The sequence below is a fragment of the Ambystoma mexicanum genome, chromosome 10 (genome assembly GCF_040938575.1).
Source record: "Ambystoma mexicanum isolate Mex_15411 chromosome 10, UKY_AmexF1_1, whole genome shotgun sequence".
Taxonomy (NCBI): Eukaryota; Metazoa; Chordata; class Amphibia; order Caudata; family Ambystomatidae; genus Ambystoma; species Ambystoma mexicanum.
The window spans coordinates 1,138,241,524-1,138,262,386 of NC_090932.1; the positions used below are offsets into that span (position 1 = coordinate 1,138,241,524).

At 47.1% G+C, this 20,863-nt stretch overlaps 1 protein-coding gene across 3 annotated transcripts in view; it reads left to right on the plus strand.

Annotated features, from left to right (window-relative positions):
* Positions 1 to 20,863, plus strand: part of GGCX (gamma-glutamyl carboxylase) — a 485,190-nt gene that overhangs the window by 128,472 nt on the left and 335,855 nt on the right. For all 3 annotated transcript variants that reach the window (XM_069619048.1, XM_069619047.1, XM_069619049.1), the window contains one exon: positions 6,344 to 6,422. In XM_069619048.1, the coding sequence (XP_069475149.1) occupies positions 6,344 to 6,422 (79 nt within the window). The remainder of the gene's footprint in view (positions 1 to 6,343; positions 6,423 to 20,863) is intronic.

Below are 20,863 nucleotides of genomic sequence, written 5' to 3' on the forward strand. Positions count from 1 at the left end.
TCACTCAGCAATAGATCCTTGCTGGCCTTGGCCCGGATTAACTCCCACCTGGACTACTGTAACATGCTGCTGCTTGGCACCTCCAAGGCCAACATTACGCCCCTGCAGGTTATCCAGAATGGGGCAGTACGTGCGATTCATGCCCTTACCATCCGCAATCACATCTCCACTGCGAGAAGGAATCTTCACTGGCTGCCAGTCAAGCAGCGCATCACCCACAAACTGCTTAACATAACTCTTAAATGCAGGAACCTTGAGTCACCTTCATACCTCTCTGACCGTCTCAGGGCCTACCAGCCATCCCGCCGCCTCCGGTCCCAGGATCAATCCCTGCTCTTGCAGCCTTGGTTCAAGTTGGTGACACAAGCTTTTAAGTTAAGGCCCCTGCAGCATGGAATGACCTCCTGCCAGATCTAAGAACGATCAAGGCCCTCCAGGTATCAAAAAAAAAGGCCAGGTTTTACCTCTTCAATCTTGCACTGGACTAGTTTCTTGTCTTCCTTGATCTGACCCCCCTTGCTGACTGTTCTATGTCCTCCTGTCTTTGTCTCTGTTTTCATATGTGTGCCCTGAAGCCTGCGGTCTTGTGGTGCGTTAGAAGAATTAAAATAAAGAAAGAAAGAAATCAGCCGGGGCTAGGAGCTGTGCTAAAAAACCAGTGATCTATAACTGAAAGAGTGAGCAATAGAATGTGAAAAATAAGGGCGTGGCAAAGTAGAAAGCAATGTAGACTTCTTCCTTGATAGCTCCTGGGGACTCGTTAAGTCGGAGGCCTTTTTCCCTCTGACAGTGTCCTGATCCTGTTTAATAATCATCCAGAGGAACCCTCTTCCCCAAGCTCAGCTGCTGCTGTGGGCTGAATTTTGCCGAAAAACGACACAACACGGCTATATCTAGCCCAAGCTTTTGGCCTCCGACGGACTGCTCTACAAAAAGGGCAGCAGGAGCAAGAACTGCTTAGCTCTTCGGCTGAAAGCATTGGGGTTGCTACTGGAGAAGGGAATGGGGACACCCTCAAAGCACATGCAGATTACCCTATTCGTGCCAAGTTTAACTGAGCAGATACTGAGATTAATGAACACCTGGACCTAGTGGTAGCAAAACAAGAAGATGCAGAAAATAGATCATGACAAAATAACATGAGAATTCAATGCCTGCTTAAGCATGAACAGGAAGTGGCAGAATTTGTGCAAGGCTTGTTTAGAAGTGTCCTGGTTTTGCCAAATGATGCCGAAATGATCCTGGATCACATGCACATTCCAACAACCTAAAGATTTTCTCCCACGCGGATGCTTTTTCAAAGTGTAGGAGAAAATGTCAGCATCCAGGCGAACCAAAAATACCCTTTGTGGAGATTTAAAGCTGCAGCTGTTTCAGTATCTGGCACAGCCAAATTTGTGACCACAGGCCTTACCAATGGGTTAAATATAGGATGGAAACCATGAGAGGAAGAGTTAGTGATTGAAAGAGTGAGGAGCTGTGGTCATAGGCCGAGTGCGTATGCCCAGCAAGTCCAGAAGTTCAGACATGACTTGAAGGACTGAAACTTGGTGATGCCTTTTGGGTCTAGGTTTGGAAGAAGTTTTGGGTAAAATGGAATATAGTGCCATAATTTGTAGACAATGTTGGGTTCCAATTATAATTTTTTATGCTGCTTGGAGCTAGAGTTTGAAGGAGGCCACATACGGTTGTAAAGAAGTTGATAACACTTGCATTGGTAGGGGAAAGGGAGAGGTGCTGGGCGGTGTTCCCCAGGAATGGCACTCTAAAGTATTTTCCTTTCACACAGTCCTGTTTCACTTGTATGCTACTATGTCTTTCAAGAGGTGAGAAGGGAGGAAATAATCTATGACCTGTTCTTATAGGTTTTTTTCTTCTCTTCATGACTATTTTGTTGTTGCATGGATTTGGTTCCTCAGTGGTACGAGTTTCCCTTCTACACAGGCAGCGTGTTCTTGACACTGGTGCTAGAAATAGATGGGATCATGGGAAAACCTCATAGGTGATTTGTACATGGTAACCAATAATACACAAGGTCTACATTTCCCTCCCTAACAGAAACCCATAATGTATAGATTATGGGACATGAAAGTGTTGATAGCGTTTCTACATGACACCAGTATTTTGCAACAAGATGAAAAAAAAGTTGGTTCATAGACCGCATCCAAAGCAATTTTTGCTTCTATTGGAACAGAGACATTGTCAAGAAAGCAACCTATAAGGACCCCGATGAGAGACTCCTGATGTTAAATGGATTACTAAATTGGCAAATGTTTGCGAGAAACCAAACCACTTCAAAGCAGTTCTTTCCATCGTAGGTAACTTTAGCAAGGGCGGGAAATAATTATTGTAGAGAATTGAATTGTGTATGAAACCCTAAAGCAGAACTTTCCCTCCAGCCCTGTTCGATATGTGTAGTCTATGGACCTAAGCCAAGTTGCTCATTGATCTGTCTTTGATTGAGGCCTGGCGATTTGTACATGGTCGAGAAGGGGATTACACACACTACTCCTTCATCCATTATGAGGTTAAATATATCATTTATATCGATTTTCTGGATCACTATTATGAAATAGGACAAAGCTGCTTGTCAGACCATGCGTCAGTCTCTCTTTGACATCCATGAAAACGGAATGATGGAATCCTGTGAGACCTTGCAATCTGCTCCCACATCTCAGATGCTCTGAGCTGATAGTTTTGGGAGGATGAGGGTCTCGACTTGATCTTAGAAAGATCTGGGATGCAGGAAAAGTGGTTTTGAGAAGGGAAATAATTAACAAGACCACCTGAGAGCAAAGGAGGCAATGCTCAAGTACTAGGCGGATGTGGTTTAGAAGAAGCAACATTAAGAAACAAGGTCCCTAAAAGCATGATGGGCCTTAAGGATAGCCAGAGACCAGCCATCCTACTGACCAAGTAATCCTGTAACTCAAAAGCACATAGAGTGAACCATGTTTAATGGTTCAAGCATGCAGATCTTTCTTGCACTTCCTTCTGTTGTACTGTGCCCTTCCCCCTTTCTTCCTTTCTTTTACTCAAAGGGGGAGGGGTCCCTCACTTCTCCCACTGCCTGCTTCTTTTTCAAGTGTTCTCACCTCCTCAGTCACCTGCCTGGTCCCACCCTACCCTCCCCCACACTCACCTGGATTCAGCTCCATTCACGGGCAGCCTACTCACTAAGTTCCTGCCCTTCTGTGCCGCTTCGCAGCCCCCTACACCCCCACCCCTTCCAGCTCCCTCACTGCCCCTTCCCAGAATTGTGTGCCTGCGCTACCTTTGTGGCCCAGTAAAAATGTGCACAGCAAAGCAGCTGTGGTAAGTGCCTGTGCTGTAAATGGTAATGCGAGCAAGACCTGACTCCCTTCCTAGAATTTTTTGAAAACAGAGTTGTCTGACCTGCATCACTGTATATCCTGGCAAGAAGTGGAAATAGCAGTTCAGTCTCTCCCAGGGAGTAAGGCATTCGGCCCAATGGCTTTTTCAGCCTGACCTTAAAACCTTTAAACTAGTACCAATTCTCCCTCAGTCCTCACTATTTCATTCATTCCAAAACTCTGGCTCTCTTTAAACGTATGCCGGTGTCAACTACAACTCTTTTTCTTTAACTGGCAAAATATGCCTCTCAATTCGCTTCATATTGCTCAATCTCCCTTCTTACCAAAGACGCAAAGGTTTTTGCTGAAGTTATTGCTAATCGTTTGATGCAGGTTCTTCCTTCGTTAGTGGAACCTGCCTAACCGTGTTATTACAAATCGTGTCACATACGATAATGTTCCGAGGGCAGGTAATTTGATAGATTGGGATAAACGCACACGGTAGAAAATGGCCTTGTTGGCAGTCTTTCATTGCATAAATTGGTGGTCCTATATCAAGTTGCTGTTGAATATGTTGATAGTCAGGCCTCAAAGTTTGTTTGAAGTTCATTTTAACTACCTTCCAAATCTCACACGTAAGCATATGGAATAACAATTCATTATTTTACTATCTCGATGTCCAGAGTCACATGCCAAGGTTATCTCCCCTCCTCCCTCATTTTTTCCCCTTGCCATGGAGCGTCTGGCCCAAAGGTTCCTTGAGTCCTCTATACAAGGGATCCATTTGAAAATGTCCTCCCGTTAAAATGGCATTTTAAGCAGATTGTTTTAGTTTTTTCCCCTGCAAGGACCCATGTGCATCCCTCTCTGCTGCAATGAGTGAACTATTGCATTTCCATTCACTAATTAAAAATCCAAGCCGTTGGCCATATCCCAGTGCCTATAGGTGATCACATATTGGGATGTAAAATTAACCTCTTTAACGGACACATTATTCAAGGTTTATTCCAGCAATATGGAAAGGCTGGTGAAGGGAACCCTGCACACTGTGATTCCCTGGGGATCTCATGTTCGGGTGGGTAGTAGCTGTAAAGATGACTCTTATTTCAACGGCATATGCATTTAGTGTTCTACCTTTTAGGATCCTGCTATCCATGACAAACCACCTTCAGGGAAAATGGCCCAGGATTTTATGTAGTGCCCTCTTTTGCACACCAATGTTGAGTGGGTTGGAAACCCTATGTCTGAAAAGACAGATACTTTATCTCATCCCTATTGCTCCCTTCTTGAAAGGGTCCCATTAAGGTACTATTAAAGAATGGGCCGACCTTCAACAAAACACCACTTCACCATCATTGGCTAGCCTCTCATTCTTCTAAAGAAGGCAAAGGCTGGAAAAAGTGACTCTTATCTGTGACATCCTCTTCCCTATATTATTGGGACAGACGTCTATGTGTGATTGGCTTTAGGAAAGGTTTGGGTGCTCTCCCAATGGCATGCAGATGTTTCACCTGGGATGGCACAGAGAAACTTGGTTGGCTGGGAAAGACAGGGGCTGACCACCCTAAAGTGTTTTTTCACTGGAGTTGAAACCACTCGCCTTCATTCACTGTAAGGCAAGATTCCCCCTGCGCGAAGAAGAAAGCTTTTGTTGAGCACAATTGGTCCACTGGATTTCTCATAGATCACGGTGGCAGGGGTCAAAGAGTCCAAAGGATGAGAGTTAGCACTAACTGGAGACATTGCAACAAGAACGATTTTCTGACTGTTATTGGATAACGCTCAGCTGACTGAACCCCAAGCTTACATGATCAAGTGGGAAAGCACACACAACTTCTAAATTCACTGATTAAGTATTGTACATATACGATCTGCCATACTGTATATGTCTCCTCCAAAGTCCCCACAATCTATATCCTAGTCAGCCTCCTTATAGATAAAGAGGGGGGGCAGGGGTTAGACCTTGGACACAGGAGGTGGAAATGTGCCATTGTCCAGAATTGTTGGAAAAGTGGTATTGACTCGCATCAAAACTATCTTAGACATCTGGCTTCTCCTAAATCCACTGGTGATGGTTCTGGGGGACATAGATGAAGATGGGCTTTACTCTGTCAGGCCTCCGCCAGGCTAAGTAAACACCCACTAAATGCCACTCGCGTAACACAAGCTCAATTTTGAAAAACTGGAAATGGCTACAGTATTTCAAAGTCGGGAGGTTTTAGCTATGAAAAGGCATCAGTCCCAATTGATAGCCGGTGCCCAGATTAATTTACACATTGATCTCCATTCATTGTGTATTTAAAAGTCGGAGAAGAGTTGTTTCATTTACCAATGGTAGTCCATCTTTTCTCATGGTTGCAAAAAGGTAGCCTAAGGCTATTCCAGACCTGATCTTCTGGAGTCGTAAGGGATTTTTCCCTTGGGATAGACTACGTTTGCATCCCTGCCAGTGCTCGTGACTTGACTGGGTTCTGGCGCTTCACTTCAGATTAACGTTTTGTTTTATTTTCTTTCTTTGTTTATTCTGCTATGAATTTGTTGTCATTGGCTATACTTAAATGCATGGCCTTTTGATTTGGTCTGGAAAATAATTGGCTGGGAAAATAGTTGCATGAATATTGTACATTCTGCCAACCTAAAATTGAAAATGAAAGTTTTGGAAAAAGTGAAACATGTGGACAGACCATGCAAAGACTGATTAACATTAGGATAAAAATGGATTGAGGGGAGTCAGTGGACAAAGAAAACGGCAGAGCCTGTGATTTGCAAGCCCGAATCTTTAAAAATAAAAACAAAAAAAGGATTTTTGCTCTGCAAAGAACTTCCAGTGTGCTCTTCGACTGGAACAAGAGGAACTGGGTGTTTTTGTTTTTGTTTTTTGGTCTTATTTCTTGATCTTACCACCTCCATTTCTTCCTTTACATTCATTTACAAACTTTATCAGCTGTTATTGCACAGTTGTGAAATGCTGTGGTAAATCCATGCCAGCTCTAAACGTTTACTGACTCTGGTTGGTGTTTCTCCAACAGGTCACTTGACGGATTGTGGAATCCTCGTAAGAGAAATGCTCACGTCCCCCTGTGGAACTACACAATCCTCCGAGCCCAGGTAAGCGCTTCTGGAAAGGTCGCTTCGGTGGGGGCAGCAGCATCTCTTCCTCTAAATGGAGTTCGTGGGATGCAAATCGATGCTTTTTGTACAATCCTGTTGGTTTCCTCATGTATTCAAACTCCATTTCCTGTAATGGGAATGGGTCCCCAACACAGATGCTGGCGGATCTTTTCTAAGTGGAAATACAGGAGGAGGGGGTTGCTTCCAGTTTTCGTGCTGACTGGATGTGCTGTACATTTGAGGCCAAAGCTACCCATTTCTTTTTTTAAGCTTAGGAAGACCACCAGGCAGGTTTCTAGGCATTATTTGAAGCTCAAAAATATGAATTGTGGCATTCAAAATACTGCAGTGCAGACTTTCCATGCTGTTGCAGCGATATAGCTAAAAAGAAAGAATATTTGTATGTTGCAGTTTTGGTTTGCAGGTAAGTCAGTTTATTTTCATTGTATTGCATAGACACCAGACAGAGTATCCCAGTTCTAAAAAGTGACCTGCGAACAAACAGAGCAGACCCTTTTCATTGGTTCGTGCATTGTAATAACGAACACCCAGGTATTCATTACATAAGGTAGAATAACGTCTTCTAACGCCTTATTATATGGTGGTTCATGATTACCTTTGCAACTCCTTTTTTCAGGGTGGTTCATGTGTGTATATTGTTTCCACATATACATGCAAGCTTGATGTTGATAGTATAGATAAAAGGCAGTAAGACAAATGTGTCAATGTTGTAACGTGTTCAGAATGAGTTTCCATTTTGCTGATTTTAACCACGTTCTAAAACTACTAGTCTGTTCTTGTGTTCCTGACTCCTTTAATTTAGGCTTTTCCATCACCACTAACCACTATAACCAGTTTTTTGGGCGGCACTGGCCAGTTCCTAGGACAGTCGTGGTAGGGGACCCTGTCCACTGTTCCAATGTTTTGGGTAATACTTCTAGCCCTATGGCTACCAGTACAAGTACAGGAGATCCTAGTTACCCATAGTTATTTCCCTGTGTGGGTTTTCTTAACCAGGCAGTGGGTTACAGACTAACTGGTGTCAGTGTAACCTTTTTTCATGGTGCACTTCTATTCTTTACTGAAAGCTTGCACTGTATGCCAATATGGTAGACAGTTGGGCTAGCTTTTCTTTTAAGGTCTCTCTTCCTGGGCCACTAACTTTGTATGTTGTCTTCCTTGGTATCTGTGACAAGAATTACCATACATGGCCATACCCCTTTTGCGTGCTCTGTGCAGAGCTTACAAAAGGTAGCCCAGATGAATGGGAAATGTTTTGATGTGGGTTGGAGGTCTGCCAAACAGCCTAATCCTGTTTTTCTAATTTTCTCTGGTGTGATGTCACAAATGGTGAATGGCTTGCTATCCTGGATTGAGTGGCTGCCTGTTGATATGAGTTCTGGGATTCCCCACAGCCCTGCTTCGTATAGCTGGGGCCATTACTCAGTTGCCCACTGGATCCTGAATTTAAAGAAGCTGAGAGGACCAAGAAGGATGCCATAGACTCTGCCAGAAACGTAATTGCTGCTCCAGATCCCAAAGGTAGAGCGTTGCCTCCCCTTTTGGCCGGGGGAAACTGGTCACGTGCTTCCCTCCCTTGAGTTGGTGTAAACAGTTGACTTCCTTTCTTTCACTGCATGCTGGGGCTCCCCTGAATCCCTAAGAGTGCTGCTCATCTTGAGGGGGAGTGGTGCTTTCTTTGAAAGGGGATATTGAGCTGCCCTTAATTGCTGCTCTTCCTTTTGGCAGTCTGTCATGGGATATTGCTGCTGATGGTCATGCAGCGCTTGATGGTTTGTCAGTCGGCTGCTGAGTCCTGTTGTCCTGCTTCTGTTGGGAAACTGTCAAACTTGCCCCTTTTCTGCTGAATCTTCTTTGCCCTCCTTGATCATTGGTTGCTGGAAAGAAGTAGTCTGTTGTCAAGCGTCCTGAGACTCCAGCCAAACTCAATTCTGACACGAGGACTTACCTCTGCAACTACAACACGAGCACCATCCCAGCATCAATCTGTGTGCGTATGCTCCCCCCCCCCCTCCACACCCCCCTGTCCATGGACCTACCTTAAGTCGCTGGTTGTTTTCGATTTTGGCTTGGGGCGCTTGCTTGCATACCCCTTTTGGTAGGATCCCTATTGGCAACGTTCTTCCCTTAGGCTGAAGTCCTTGGTCTGCAGTCACCCCTCTTCTTGCCTTCTGTTATTGAGCCTGGGATTTGTAATCTTCCTGACTTCCTGGTCATCTAGCTGGCTGACATCATCTTGCTGTGGAGACCTGCAAGTACATACTTACCTGCGGTAACACCATACCCATGGCCTATTTGTTTTTGTCCACTTGTTCCTATGGGTGGTAGTTTCTGGCTCTTTTTTAAACACTTAAAGTAGCTTTAAACATTACTTACCTTTTGAACACTGAGTGAACATTCATTAAGGTGTTATGTTGAAATTCTTAAGATGTTGGTTGGCCTTTGATTTTCATTTTTTAAAGTAGTGTATGCTTTATCCAACCGTAAACTGTGTTAACAATTTATACTGTGTTGCTGTAGTTTAAAATGTCTTTGGGAACAATTTTACTGTTTGATTTATTCTTGAAGTGCTTAGCTTTTGTAGATCTTGACTTTCAGTGCACAAATGTGTTTAAATATAGGATATATAATATTCAGTGCAATTGCTGTGTATAATCGTGTACTTGATGTATTGATGTGCATGATCGGTGACTTACACCTGTCCTCTTGTTTCTTTTACCGTTACATTTTTGTACACCTGGTGTATCCCATACAGACTGGTGACCTTGACATACCTTATCTGTTACCATTTTGTGTGCACTTCTGTGCATCACATGTAGATTTATTTATTTTTGGTTTTATTGTATGGCACCCTTTTGTGCAACATGGTGCAAAAAATGGCTGGGCGTGTTAAGGCCTGTTTTGGGAGTTTCCTGACATGGTGGCTGTCTTCGTCCCATGCAGAGGCAGTATATGGCCATATATGGTCATTCCACTTTGCAACGGAAGGATGCTCTTTGACCAAAACTTGTTTGGTCTTGCTGAGGGGCTACAAATGGCCTCATAACACAAAATCACATTTTGTGCAAGTTCTGGCCCTATCTTCGCTAGCTGTGAATGATTGGTTAGCTGCACAACGTTTAAATGTTGCAGGTCCATTACTTAGTGGGCTGAGGTCCACCCAGCCAATGGTTGTGGATCTGATGCCATTCTGCAGTCTGCCACTGGAGCAAAGTCTCTGAAGAAGATGCTGAGGGACGCTGGAGTGCACCTGCAGGATCCTTCATTGGCCTATCTCACATCAAGTTGAAGCTCTAATCTTCATTTGGCAAAGGAGGTCTTCCACAATGCCTTCCTCCCTTGCCCAGGTGAGCCTAGTCTGTTCTGAGTCCTGCGTTGTTGAGGTCGTTCTCCTGGCAATCTGACGAGTTGTGGTCCTGTAGCTGGCACACATCTTATGAAGTGGGAACTTCAACTGTTGCTGGGATCTTGTGCAGCTGGTTGCTATGAACTGTACAGGGCATCCTGGTCGTTTGCCTGGGACCTTGCTGCTTGCTGCTCTCTACCAAGTGGGTTCCTCAATATCTTGGGAGACGTCCTGCAGCTTTGGCAACTTTGGCCAAGTCCTGCGAGGTGGTGATCCAGTCCCCATCAGCAACCTTTTGGGAATGGAACTGCCAAATCTCTTGACTCAGCTGTCCAAGCTGTCTCACTGAGAACAGTCTGCACTCAACCCACCCACAGCAATGTAACCAACGGCGTGAGTAGTTGTCCCCAACTGCCCAGACGTGGCTTTTGTTGACTTTCTGGTTCAGGCTCCAAAGAGCCTGGATACTTGGCTGTTTTGAACTTCTCCTATTCCCCCATATAATTCAATTGCTGGAAGGTCTGACCCTGGAGCTACCTGGGCCTGTTTTAGTGGTGCAACAGGAGTGTGGACTTCCAGTCTGGAGTTCCCATAGATGAATGGGCTCAGTAAATGCCTACTCCAGACCTGAGAAATTCTTTTTTGTTACTCTATGAAAATATTGCGCAGACTATAGAATTACTGTGACATTGAGCCCATTGTGTCAAAACGGAGAATCGAGTACCATTAAAGGATGTTTATGAAGTATCCTAACATATAAACTTTAACATTGATAAACCTGACCTCTAGCAAATACCTTGCACGCTTTGAGCTCAGTATTGGAGTGTTGTTTCTACCTTATTTTATTTTAAGGCCTGTGTTAATTTTCTTAAAATCTGTCCAACCACTTTAGATCATTCAATGTTTTTGCTTAATCTGTGTACATTGTGAAATATGGTGGGTGTTCCGATTTGGGCACCAAACTACTGTTCTGTTTATGTACGTATTACTTTCCTTTTTGGTGTCTTAACATGTGTGTTGCGAAGTAAATGGAATCTATTGCTTGCCAAGATCGTGTTCATTTGTACTTTTCACTAACCCTCGATTTCCTACATCTCCGCTAACTGCTTGTGCTCATTACGAACAGAGAGTTAATTTTAGATGTTTGTTTGAAACACGTGCATGTCCATTCAAGTTGGCTTCCTAGAACCCTTTAACAGTAGTGGTTCTGAAAATTGTCCTGTCACCTATGAAAGTGTCTGAAGACCTTTGAGGACTCTGTGGCCGATAGGCTTCATTGGAGTACTGCATGTAGGTTGGACATTGGTCTTGCAGAGTAGGAACCAGTTTTAAATTTGATTTTGATTTGGAGACTGGGAGCCATTGCAGGTGGGAAATTGCTGGTATGGATTTGGGGTTTAAAGTTGCAAATAAGTCCTGCACTTTTGTTTGAATGGATCATATGCAGAGGCCCAGGCATATGCACTTGTTTTTCTCTATTCAGGGGTGAAAGATGGGTGGGAGGAGGAAGGCTTTGTGAGGACAACCTAGATTAAGGTGGCAGTTGCATGATGAGGCTGTATTGTTCCGATTATATACTGTAGGGAGAGATGATCGGCAAATAGAATTCTGAGATTGTGGATGACCTCTTTGGGAGCAGGTAAGTCACCCAGCTCTGAGGGCCAAAGCGATTATGAAGTAGATTGGGTTCTCAGTGTGCCAAAGATGAGAATCTCCGACTTCCCAGCATTAAGAGTCGGTTTTCTTTGGTTCATCCAGCCTCTTATTGAGTTCAGACAACTGGGAACAATTTCACAGCATCATAGAATAGGTTTAGGCAGCCTCATGTTTGTTTTGGTGAGTGCACACTACAAGTTAAGTGTCATCTGCATATATTTGAAAATCAAATGACGTATATGCAAGCAGGCATGTTAAGATGATTTTGCACACGTCCTGTAGTGAGTACTTGGAAAGCTGATGTGTAGTGTGAGGCAGCTAGATTGGACCCTAAATAACAGTGGCAGGCAGACTGGAGACTGAAGCTGTGGCCCTCTTGCTACACTTTGGCATACACTTAGGGATGTTGGGATAGTTGCCTTTTAGCCCCGGATATTGTTTTTCATTGGCTTGCCTGGTACTTTCTCTCTCTGGACTCGAAAGATTCTGTTCAAATTTCACCAAAGGTGCAGCTCAGAGTTTCCCTGGCGTGATGCACTGTGTGCAATCTGTCTGCTGTGAGTGCACATCAAGGCTACCTGCCTGGCGTGTACAAAATGTAAATCCAAAACACTCCGAAGATTGAAGGGTTAAGAGGTGGGCAGCATACGCCATAGAGGATAAGGCCTGTGAACACGCTAGCACCACACCACCAAAGACGTGGTAGAGGTCAATGAGCTGGGAAATGGGGACGCCTCGGCCCCCAAACAGCCATATTGAGAGGGCGGGTCATTGGCTCCCTCGATCCATAGGGTCTGCCAAATGAAGGGTCCAAGAGACCTCCCACACTGACCTCAAGACAGTTTCCCATGAAATCAAAACCCATGTCAAACACACTAGCCATTGGAAGTCTTCCATGACTTCTATCACCATGACACTTTGGCTCCCAAACACTGTGCTGAATCCATGGGTGGACTCCTAACGTTTTTCTCAAGTCCTCTGCGTACCTACTAGAGTAAGAGCAAGCTGTAGTAGGTATATAGGATTTCCAACAAGTTAGTCCAAACACTCACAATGGCGAGAGAATAGTCTGGCTTTACTCTTGGGAAGGGATTAGAACTGGGAGAAAGGAGCAGTTTATACAGATAAGCACACAGCTGAAAGTACACACATTATATTTACTAAAAATGCACTCTTTATTTTGAAGTCATGTATTATATGCACACAAGGTAAGAACTCTAAATATGGAACACAAATATCAGAAAACTGTAAAGTAGCCTGGAAAAAACAACTCCTTTAAAACCAGTAGAAAAAAGAAAGTACAATTGTAGCTGTAACTACTTTCAAGACTTCAAATAATGACTTGCAGTGATTTTTCATGCAGAGTTGCAAAGAAAATAGCAGAAATGTAGTATTTTAATAACCCTAGGGGCACAATGGCAACAAAGCTATATTGAATGTTTACTCGTAAGTAAAGGTCTTTTAAGGAGTTTTAGAAGTGTGTAGTCCCACTCTTTCAACCACCTGTTTGCTATGAATGGGCCAATGGGGTGTTTTTCATAATTGTGCTCAGGTCCGGTGGACAGCTGTGTGATTTATCTTTGAGATGTACCTGAGCAAGGGATATATGCCATCAGCATCATTTTCCTCCATTGGAATAACCAACGGGTCTATCGGTGGTTGTACATCCAAAATCTCCTTCAGCTAACATAAATGTGGTTTATTGCATCCCAAAGCTCCCCACCTCCTTGCCGTTCAGCCAACACCAAGGGGACACACTTGAATGTACCTTTTGGGTAGGACATGTACCAAGGGTAATAGATTTTCTCCAGCATGGGGTCTAGCATGGATTGACATGCTCATGAATATTTGCCGTCATCTGGCTGGTAATCGTTGGTAAAAGAATACACAGTTTCACTTACAAACTGTATTTCTCTTTTAAACCGGTCACTGTCCTCTGGGTCATACTCCCTGATCCAATGACAGTCCTCTCCCTAACCCCCTCCTCTGGCAGCCACCTTCAGATTTTTATCGCACGCTTCAGTGTTGGAAGTCCTCGAGTTTGCTCTCTGAGTATTTGTATGTTTGTTTTTTCGTGGTTTTCGATGGAAAAACGTTCTATTTTTGTTTCTAAAGAGCCTGTGGGCTCTTCATCTGCCGACAGCGAGGATCCGTTGTCAGTGAATTTCAGCGCCCCTCAAGGGTGAAGATCGTCAAAGATTCCAGAAGGCCATCGTGCCTACTTCGCACCCTCCGACCATGAAGGAGGGAAGGTCACTCTTCAAGCCCTACACCAAAAGCGGGCTGCAGAACTTGTTTGTGGCGGGCAAGCACCTGCAGTGCCTCCACTGCCTGCACCCGGACCACAAGGAGGTGGAGTGCAAAATTTGCCTCAGGTTCTCCAAGAAGACTACGAGGGACAGGCACAGTAGACTGGTGGGGTGGCTCAACGCCAAGGCATCTGCCCCGTGCGACAAGTAGGGTCATACCTCACCCACGATTGGCCGGTCCAAGAAGCAGTCTTCTAAGTCCTGTGAGGGTGCCTCATCCGTGGGGGCTCAAGATAAGGCCAAGAACCACAAGTCTGAGTCCACCGGGTTTGCCATGGAAGCGGGTTCCAAGGTGGATAGGGCATGATCGACATCACCATCCATCTCCATTACCACCCGACTTTCAAGCTCCTCCTTGAAGATGAAATCATCTACCCTGGCTAAACTTCTTGAGAAATCTGAGAAGCCTCAGATGGAGGAGAAGGGCGAGCAGTTCAAGCCGACCCCATCAGCTCAGGCTAAGACCTCATCGACATTGGAGTTGGAGAGTGCTGCAGCTAAGGGCGCTGACCCTGCAAAGGTAACCCCTGCAGCTCTGAAGGTGTCCCTACCCCCAAGGCTGACAGCGCCGCAGTGACTTTGTCAAAGTCTGCTGGCACGCCAGATGGGGGGACACCGGTTCAGGCCCTGGTTGAAGACCCTTGGGGGGTGGGGGGGGTTTGGGGTGGGGGGGTTTGGAAGGGGAAGGGGGGGTGAGGAGGCCCTGAAACGGCCCACCCAGGCCGTCGCCCAAGCCATGGAGGTCTCCTCCACCGACGACAAAGACCAGGAGTCCTTGAGGAGGGGGGAGTCCTTGAGGAGGGGGGAGTCCTTGAGGAGGGGGGAGTCCTTGAGGAGGGGGGAGTCCTTGAGGAGGAGTTGTTCCTCAGGTCCCAGATCAGCCGCCAATGAAGAAGAGGAAGCGTCATCCGATGCCCCTGTTCCAACCTCCGCCACCACGTCGGGTTCTTTCTCCCACCAGCAGACACTGGCACGGGGATGGATACGGCCATGACAATGGAGGATGGCGTCGCGGATATCGTCACAGCTGATGGCAAATCCCCACATAGGATGTCTCCGCCGGATGAAGTGGCCTCGTACCACTCCATGATCTCAAGAGCCTCCGAGCTATTCCAGCTAGTGCCCGAGGAAACTAAGGAGGAGGGCTTCTTGTACTAGAGGTGCGAGGCCAAGAGAAAGACGGTCATGGCGGTACCCCTTCTGGACGACATTTGGGAAGAGGGCCTGGCCCTCATGAAGAATCCTTGCACGGCTACAGCCAAAAGGAATAGGCTGGGTACCGGACTCGGCACCAAAGTGCCTGAGGTCGCAACCATCGCCAGATTTGCTGGTATCGGTGGCCATGAGGAAACGGTCGACCAACCCTTCCTCGTCTTCGGTCCCTCCAGACAGCGAGGGGAAGAGGATGGGTGCCATTGGAAGGTAGGCAGTTTATACCGCCGTGTCCACTATCAAGGCGGCCAATGCACTGGATATCCTAGCCAGGTACAACAGGGAGCTGTGGTACAAGCTCAGGTCCTCCCTGACGATCAGAAGATGGAGGCAATCGCTCTCTTCTAGGAAGGGGAGGTAGGGCCTGATCACGCCATCACAGTGGCGTTGGACGTCACCAACACGGGGTTCCGGCAGATGGGGAACAGTGTCTTCCTTCATTGCCAAGGCTGGATGAAAGCCACGAATTTCCACCAGGCTGTCCAAGCGAAGGTAATGGACATGCCCTTCGAAAGAGATAACCTATTTGGGAAGGTCGTCGATGAGTCCCTCCAGGCCATCAAGGCGTATACGGAGACTGCCTGTTCCCTGGGTACTCTCCAGCAGCACCGCTCTTCTTTTCGCTCTTCCAGAGGAAAGTCAAGCAGGTCTTCTACAGGTTTCTCCTTGTGCCGTCAGCCCCCCAGATCCATGACTCAGGAAACCTACAGAGGCAGGGCAGGACGCCGGTGCCGAAGCAAGCCTGAACCGACCAGGACCTCACACCCCCACCCGTGCACCTTGGCAGGAGGCCGGCTGACGAGGTTCGTCAGCGAGTGGGGAAAGATCACCACAGACAAATTGGTGCTGGACCCTCTCGCCCAAGGACATACCCTGGAGGTTCAGCACAGGTGTCCGTGGATCCCTCCGGTGGCACGCCAGGAGCAGCACATCCCTCAGCTCCTGGAAGAGGTACAAGGCCATGCTGCGAAAAGGGGCGATGGAGCTAGCTCCCCAGCGACTCCGGAGCTCCTTAGTCCATTCCAGATACTTTCTGGTCAGAAAGAAGACAGGTGACTCGAGGCCCATTCTAGACCTACGACGTCTGAACAAATACCTGAAGTCACAAAAATACAGGATGGTCACGTTGCAGCATGTGCTCGGCCATTTGGAAAAGGGAGACTTCTTGGCGTCGCTGAACCTGGAGGACGCTTACTTCCACGTCTCCATTCAAAGGCCCTACCTTTTGGCTTGAAGTCGGCCCCCAGAGTGTTCACGAACGGTCTGGCACCAGTGGCTGCCCATCTACGCCTACAGGGAATACACGTATACCAATACCTGGACGACCGGCTGATTCGCGCCCGCTCTCAGAAGCTGGCCCAAGGACAGACGGAGGCGATGGGCCAGCTACTAACGAATCTGGGATTCTCTGTCAACTATCCAAAGTCCTGCTTGACACCATCGCAGAATGCGCTGTTCCTAGGCGCCATGCACAAGGTGGTGTCTTGCCTGGCGTCTCCCTCGGAGGAGGGGATAGCAGCCATTCTGGGGAAGGTGCAGCGGCTGTCATTGACGCGGACATCCACAGTGCGGGCCATCAAGTCGATGCTGGGCATGATGATGTGCATCTACCACGTCCGGCCTTGCAGGTTGCAGATGTAGCCCCTCCAGGAATTTCTGGACGCCCACTGGATACAGGTGTCGGGAAGCTTCACGGACAAGATTTCGCTCCACGAGTTCAGGTGGGCTATAGTATGGTGGGGCGTTCACTCCAACATCACCCTAGGCACAGGATTCCAGAACCCGCTATACCAGGAGATGGTCACCACGGACGCCTCCCTCGAGGGATGGGAAGCGCACACTGTACTTCTGCATGCCAGAGTTCTTTTTGTCGGAGAAGGATCTTCCTATCAGCATCCTGGAGCTACGGGCAGTGTTCTGAGCCCTCAAGTCGTTCCTCCCGTCCCTGAAAGGAAGGTGGTGAGGATCTTCACGGACAACATCACCCCCATGTTTTACATCAGAAAGCAAGGGGGCACTCGCTCCCTGGCGCTCTCCAGGGAGGCGCAGGACTTGTGGCGATGGGCCGTCAAATAAGGGAAGTTCCTCATCCCTCTTCACCTGGTGGGAGTCAAGAACACCATTGCAGACTCCCTCAGCAGGGAACTGTGCTCCTGCCACGAGTGGGAGCTTCGTCAGGATCAGGTGGACTGCCTGTTTGCTGAGTGAGGCAGGCCACAGATGGGACCGCCTGTTCGCCGAGTGGGGCAGAACCCAGATAGATCTGTTTACGACAAACTCCAACTGCAAGATGTTTGCCAGCAGGTTTCACTAGCCAAGGAGCCTGGGGGACGTGTTCTCCTTTCAGTGGGAAGGACTGTTTCTGTACGCGTTCCCTCTGTTCCAGCTCCTGCCACTAGTCTTCAACACACTCAAACGGTGTCCGTGCAAGATGATACTCATCGCCCCGGTGTGGACAAGGCAGATTTGGTATCCGGACCTTCTCAGTCTGTCGGCATTTCCCCTGGTCAAGCAGGTGAAGGAGGCACAATCCTGCATCATGACCAATGATGGCTGAACCTGAGGGCTTGGCTCCTGCAGCCCTAGAGTTTGGTGGATACTAGTTGACTGCTGACTGCAGAGGTCCTCATCAAGGCCAGGGCGTCGTCTACTTTGAAGTGCTACGGCCACAAGTGGAAGCGTTTCGCTACGTAGTGCCGGTCACAGAAGATTACCCCGCTGAGGGTCACAGCCCCGCAAATTCTTCCATACTTGATTTGCTTGGCCAAGGCCGGCCTGGCACACGCTTCTATCAATGTGCATCTGGCGGCTATCTTCCGCTACACCAGGTCTCCTGGAAGATCTTCACTGTGGACTCACTGACACGTCAAGGAGTTCTTCAAAGGACTTTTTCAATATTTCCTGCCAGGTTGAAGGCTCCTGCCCCGGCATGTGAACTCTACGTGGTTCTGACGAGGCTCATAGGGGTTGGGGGGCCCTTTGAGCCTTTGCATCAGGCCCCACTCAAGTTCCTCTCGTGGAAAACTGCTTTCCTTGTGGCCATCACCTCTGCCAGGATGGTGGGTGAGATCCAGGCCCTATCCTGCAAGCAACCATACCTGACTTTCCACAAATCAAGGGTGGTGCTGCGGGCGCACCCCTCTTTCATGCGGATGGTTTTGTCGGAATTCCACCTCAACAAGCCTTTGGTGTTGCCTGTTTTTTTCCCCAAAGCCTCCGTCACCGGCTGACAGGGCTTTGCAGTCGCTGGACGTTGCTCGTACCTTTAAAGTTCTATGTGACGCGCACAAAGAGGTTTCGGAAGACTTCACAACTGTTCGTGAACTTTGGTCCTGCATGGTAAGGCCTTGTCCAAGGCTCCCATCTCAAGGTGGCTCTCCGGCTGGATCATGCATGGTCATCGGTTGGCAACCCGACCGCTCCCCGGCCGTCCGATAGTCCACTCCACCAGAGTGATCACTGCAATAACAGCGTTCCTTTCTGGTGTGGCCCTGCTGGACATTTGCAGGGCTGCTATGTGGAGGTCCACGCACACCTTCACGAAGTTCTACTGCGTTGACGGGGATTCCAGGGAGGAGTCCAGAGTTGGACGAGCAGTGTTGCGCAACCCGTTTGCTTGAGGTGAGTCTGTTCCAGAGGTAAGAGTTAATTGCTTCTGGTGAGCCTTGCAACCTCCTGTAGTTTTGTAATGTCGTACTGCTATGTATTTGTTATACATGAGCATGTGAATCCATGCCAGACCTCATGCTGGAGAAGGAACAAGTTACTTACCTGCAACTATTGTTCTCCAGCATGGGCCTGGCATGGATTCACATTCAAACCCTCCCATCGTCCCCTCTGCGTCTCTTCAAGGAAAAAGCCCAAGACTAGCATGCCATGCATTGTTTCAGAGACCCACACCCAGCGCATGAATACAGTACCTATAGTCAAGCGTAACGTTGTTGGTAGAAAACCCGATTTAGCCATTTGTAATTTGGCCATCCCTGCATTTAGTGACGTAATTCTTGACCCAATGGCTGATCAGGCTTTGCTATCGGAGTTCATTGTGGAAGAAGGGGCAAATAAGTTTGGACGAAGAGATCCTTGTGACCTTTGTTCCCCTTACCCCTTCAGGATCATCTGAGAAAGGGCCCCTCTCGGTGCCAAATAGGCGAATGGATTTCTCCTTTTGCATGGAGAACTCACAGGGTGTTAATCCTCATTGCAGATGTACTATAATTTAGATGAGGATATAGTTAGCAGCTCTAGTATAGATCTCCCCATTGACAGCAGGGGAATAATGGGGCTTTGGCTGAAAGATATCAATCTCTCCATAGATGACATCAAGGATGAGGTTTATAAATTGCAAGCTACTCATGCTGGGGACGAGTTGCTTTTGGAGCAGTGCCTGGACAAATGTTTGTCATTTTAAAGCTGGCCAGTGACGGTGCTTTCCGAATGTTGACGAGCAACAAGTGAAGTAGCACAAAAATCCAAAATGTGGATGCCAGGACACAAACGAACCCTGTGTCCATTCAGATTCCTGACTTAATTAAGTCAAGCGTGGGAAATCATGCCCCCACAGAGAGAGGCCTCTTTTCTGCACCCCTTATGATGCATGTAGAGGGTACCAAAACTCATTTGTTGCCCGGGAATCAGAGGCCGCCCAGTGTGCGGGGGCCTAAGGAAAACGAGCACTGGCCCGAAATACTGAGGTAAACTCAATGAAATTGCAGTGCCATTGATCACTGATATGGCTACAGCAAATTCAGAGAGTCTAAGCTGTGCTAACAAAAGGGGATAGCCCTTAAAACTGCCCCCTAAAAGCTCGAAGACATTGGAAGCCGCAGGTGATCAAAGTGCGATAAATAACTTTGCAGCAGATCCCTTGGTCGGTTGGAGGAAGGGACATATCATCTGCTGCTTCAAAGGCCTGAACCACGCAACAAGAATTCATACAAGAGATCATTGATCAAAGCAGTAACGGATATTTTGGGGATCACCGATTTATCGTTTGAAATCTTTACAACAAGAATTCTATCAGACTGTAATGTACTGTGGTGGCTGTAATGTGAGATTTGGGGTGGCAAACCAGTTTTTGCAGTCAGCCATATTAAATTGTGCGGATGCTATGGCACTGAAAGGTGTGGAAGTGCATAGGGACAAACAGGGCACTGTTTGTCATCTCCCTGATAATGTGGCACGTTCCCCTCTGCGATGCCATGGTGGTTCCCAAGAGGAATAGCACAAATACATGTACCTGTGTTCAATCCAAGTTTAATGGTCTTTCGGTTCCAGTCAAAATGATAGATAAGATGGATATAAACCAAGCTGCACTGGAGGGCACACTAGCCTGATCCTTTTTGCCTACCCTCACAAGAGGCTCAGAGGATACTGTGTATGGTTGTACTGTGCATAATGCCCCATCCATGCCTTAAAAGTGATGCCACTTGCTTGAGTTCTATAAACATTGTTACATGGAACGTTGTTGGCTTGAGCTCTAGACTGAAAGATACTGATTGTGTGTGATTGTTGGAGAAAGCAGATGTGTTATTATTCCAGGAGACTTGGGCCAGTGATACGATTTACATGAATAATTGTGTGTGGCCTACAGCACGAAGGGAACTCCCTCCTTGAGAGGTAGGAAATGTGGCGGTCTCGCTACATATTTTTGGAGATCGTAGATGGTTAAACAATCTGTTTTTTCAGTTCCTCAGCACTACTGATTGTGGACGTAGAATTGGCAGATGGAACCTTATGATGCATAGCCAATTTTTATAAGGCACTAAGCGATGGCACCAGCGATGCGCCTCTGGTGAGGTTATTGGGCGTTCTAGACATTGCAAGAAATTGTGAAAAGCTCCACATTGGGAGTGACGTTCCCACTCTGTGGCGAATTCAACTTAAAAATGGGT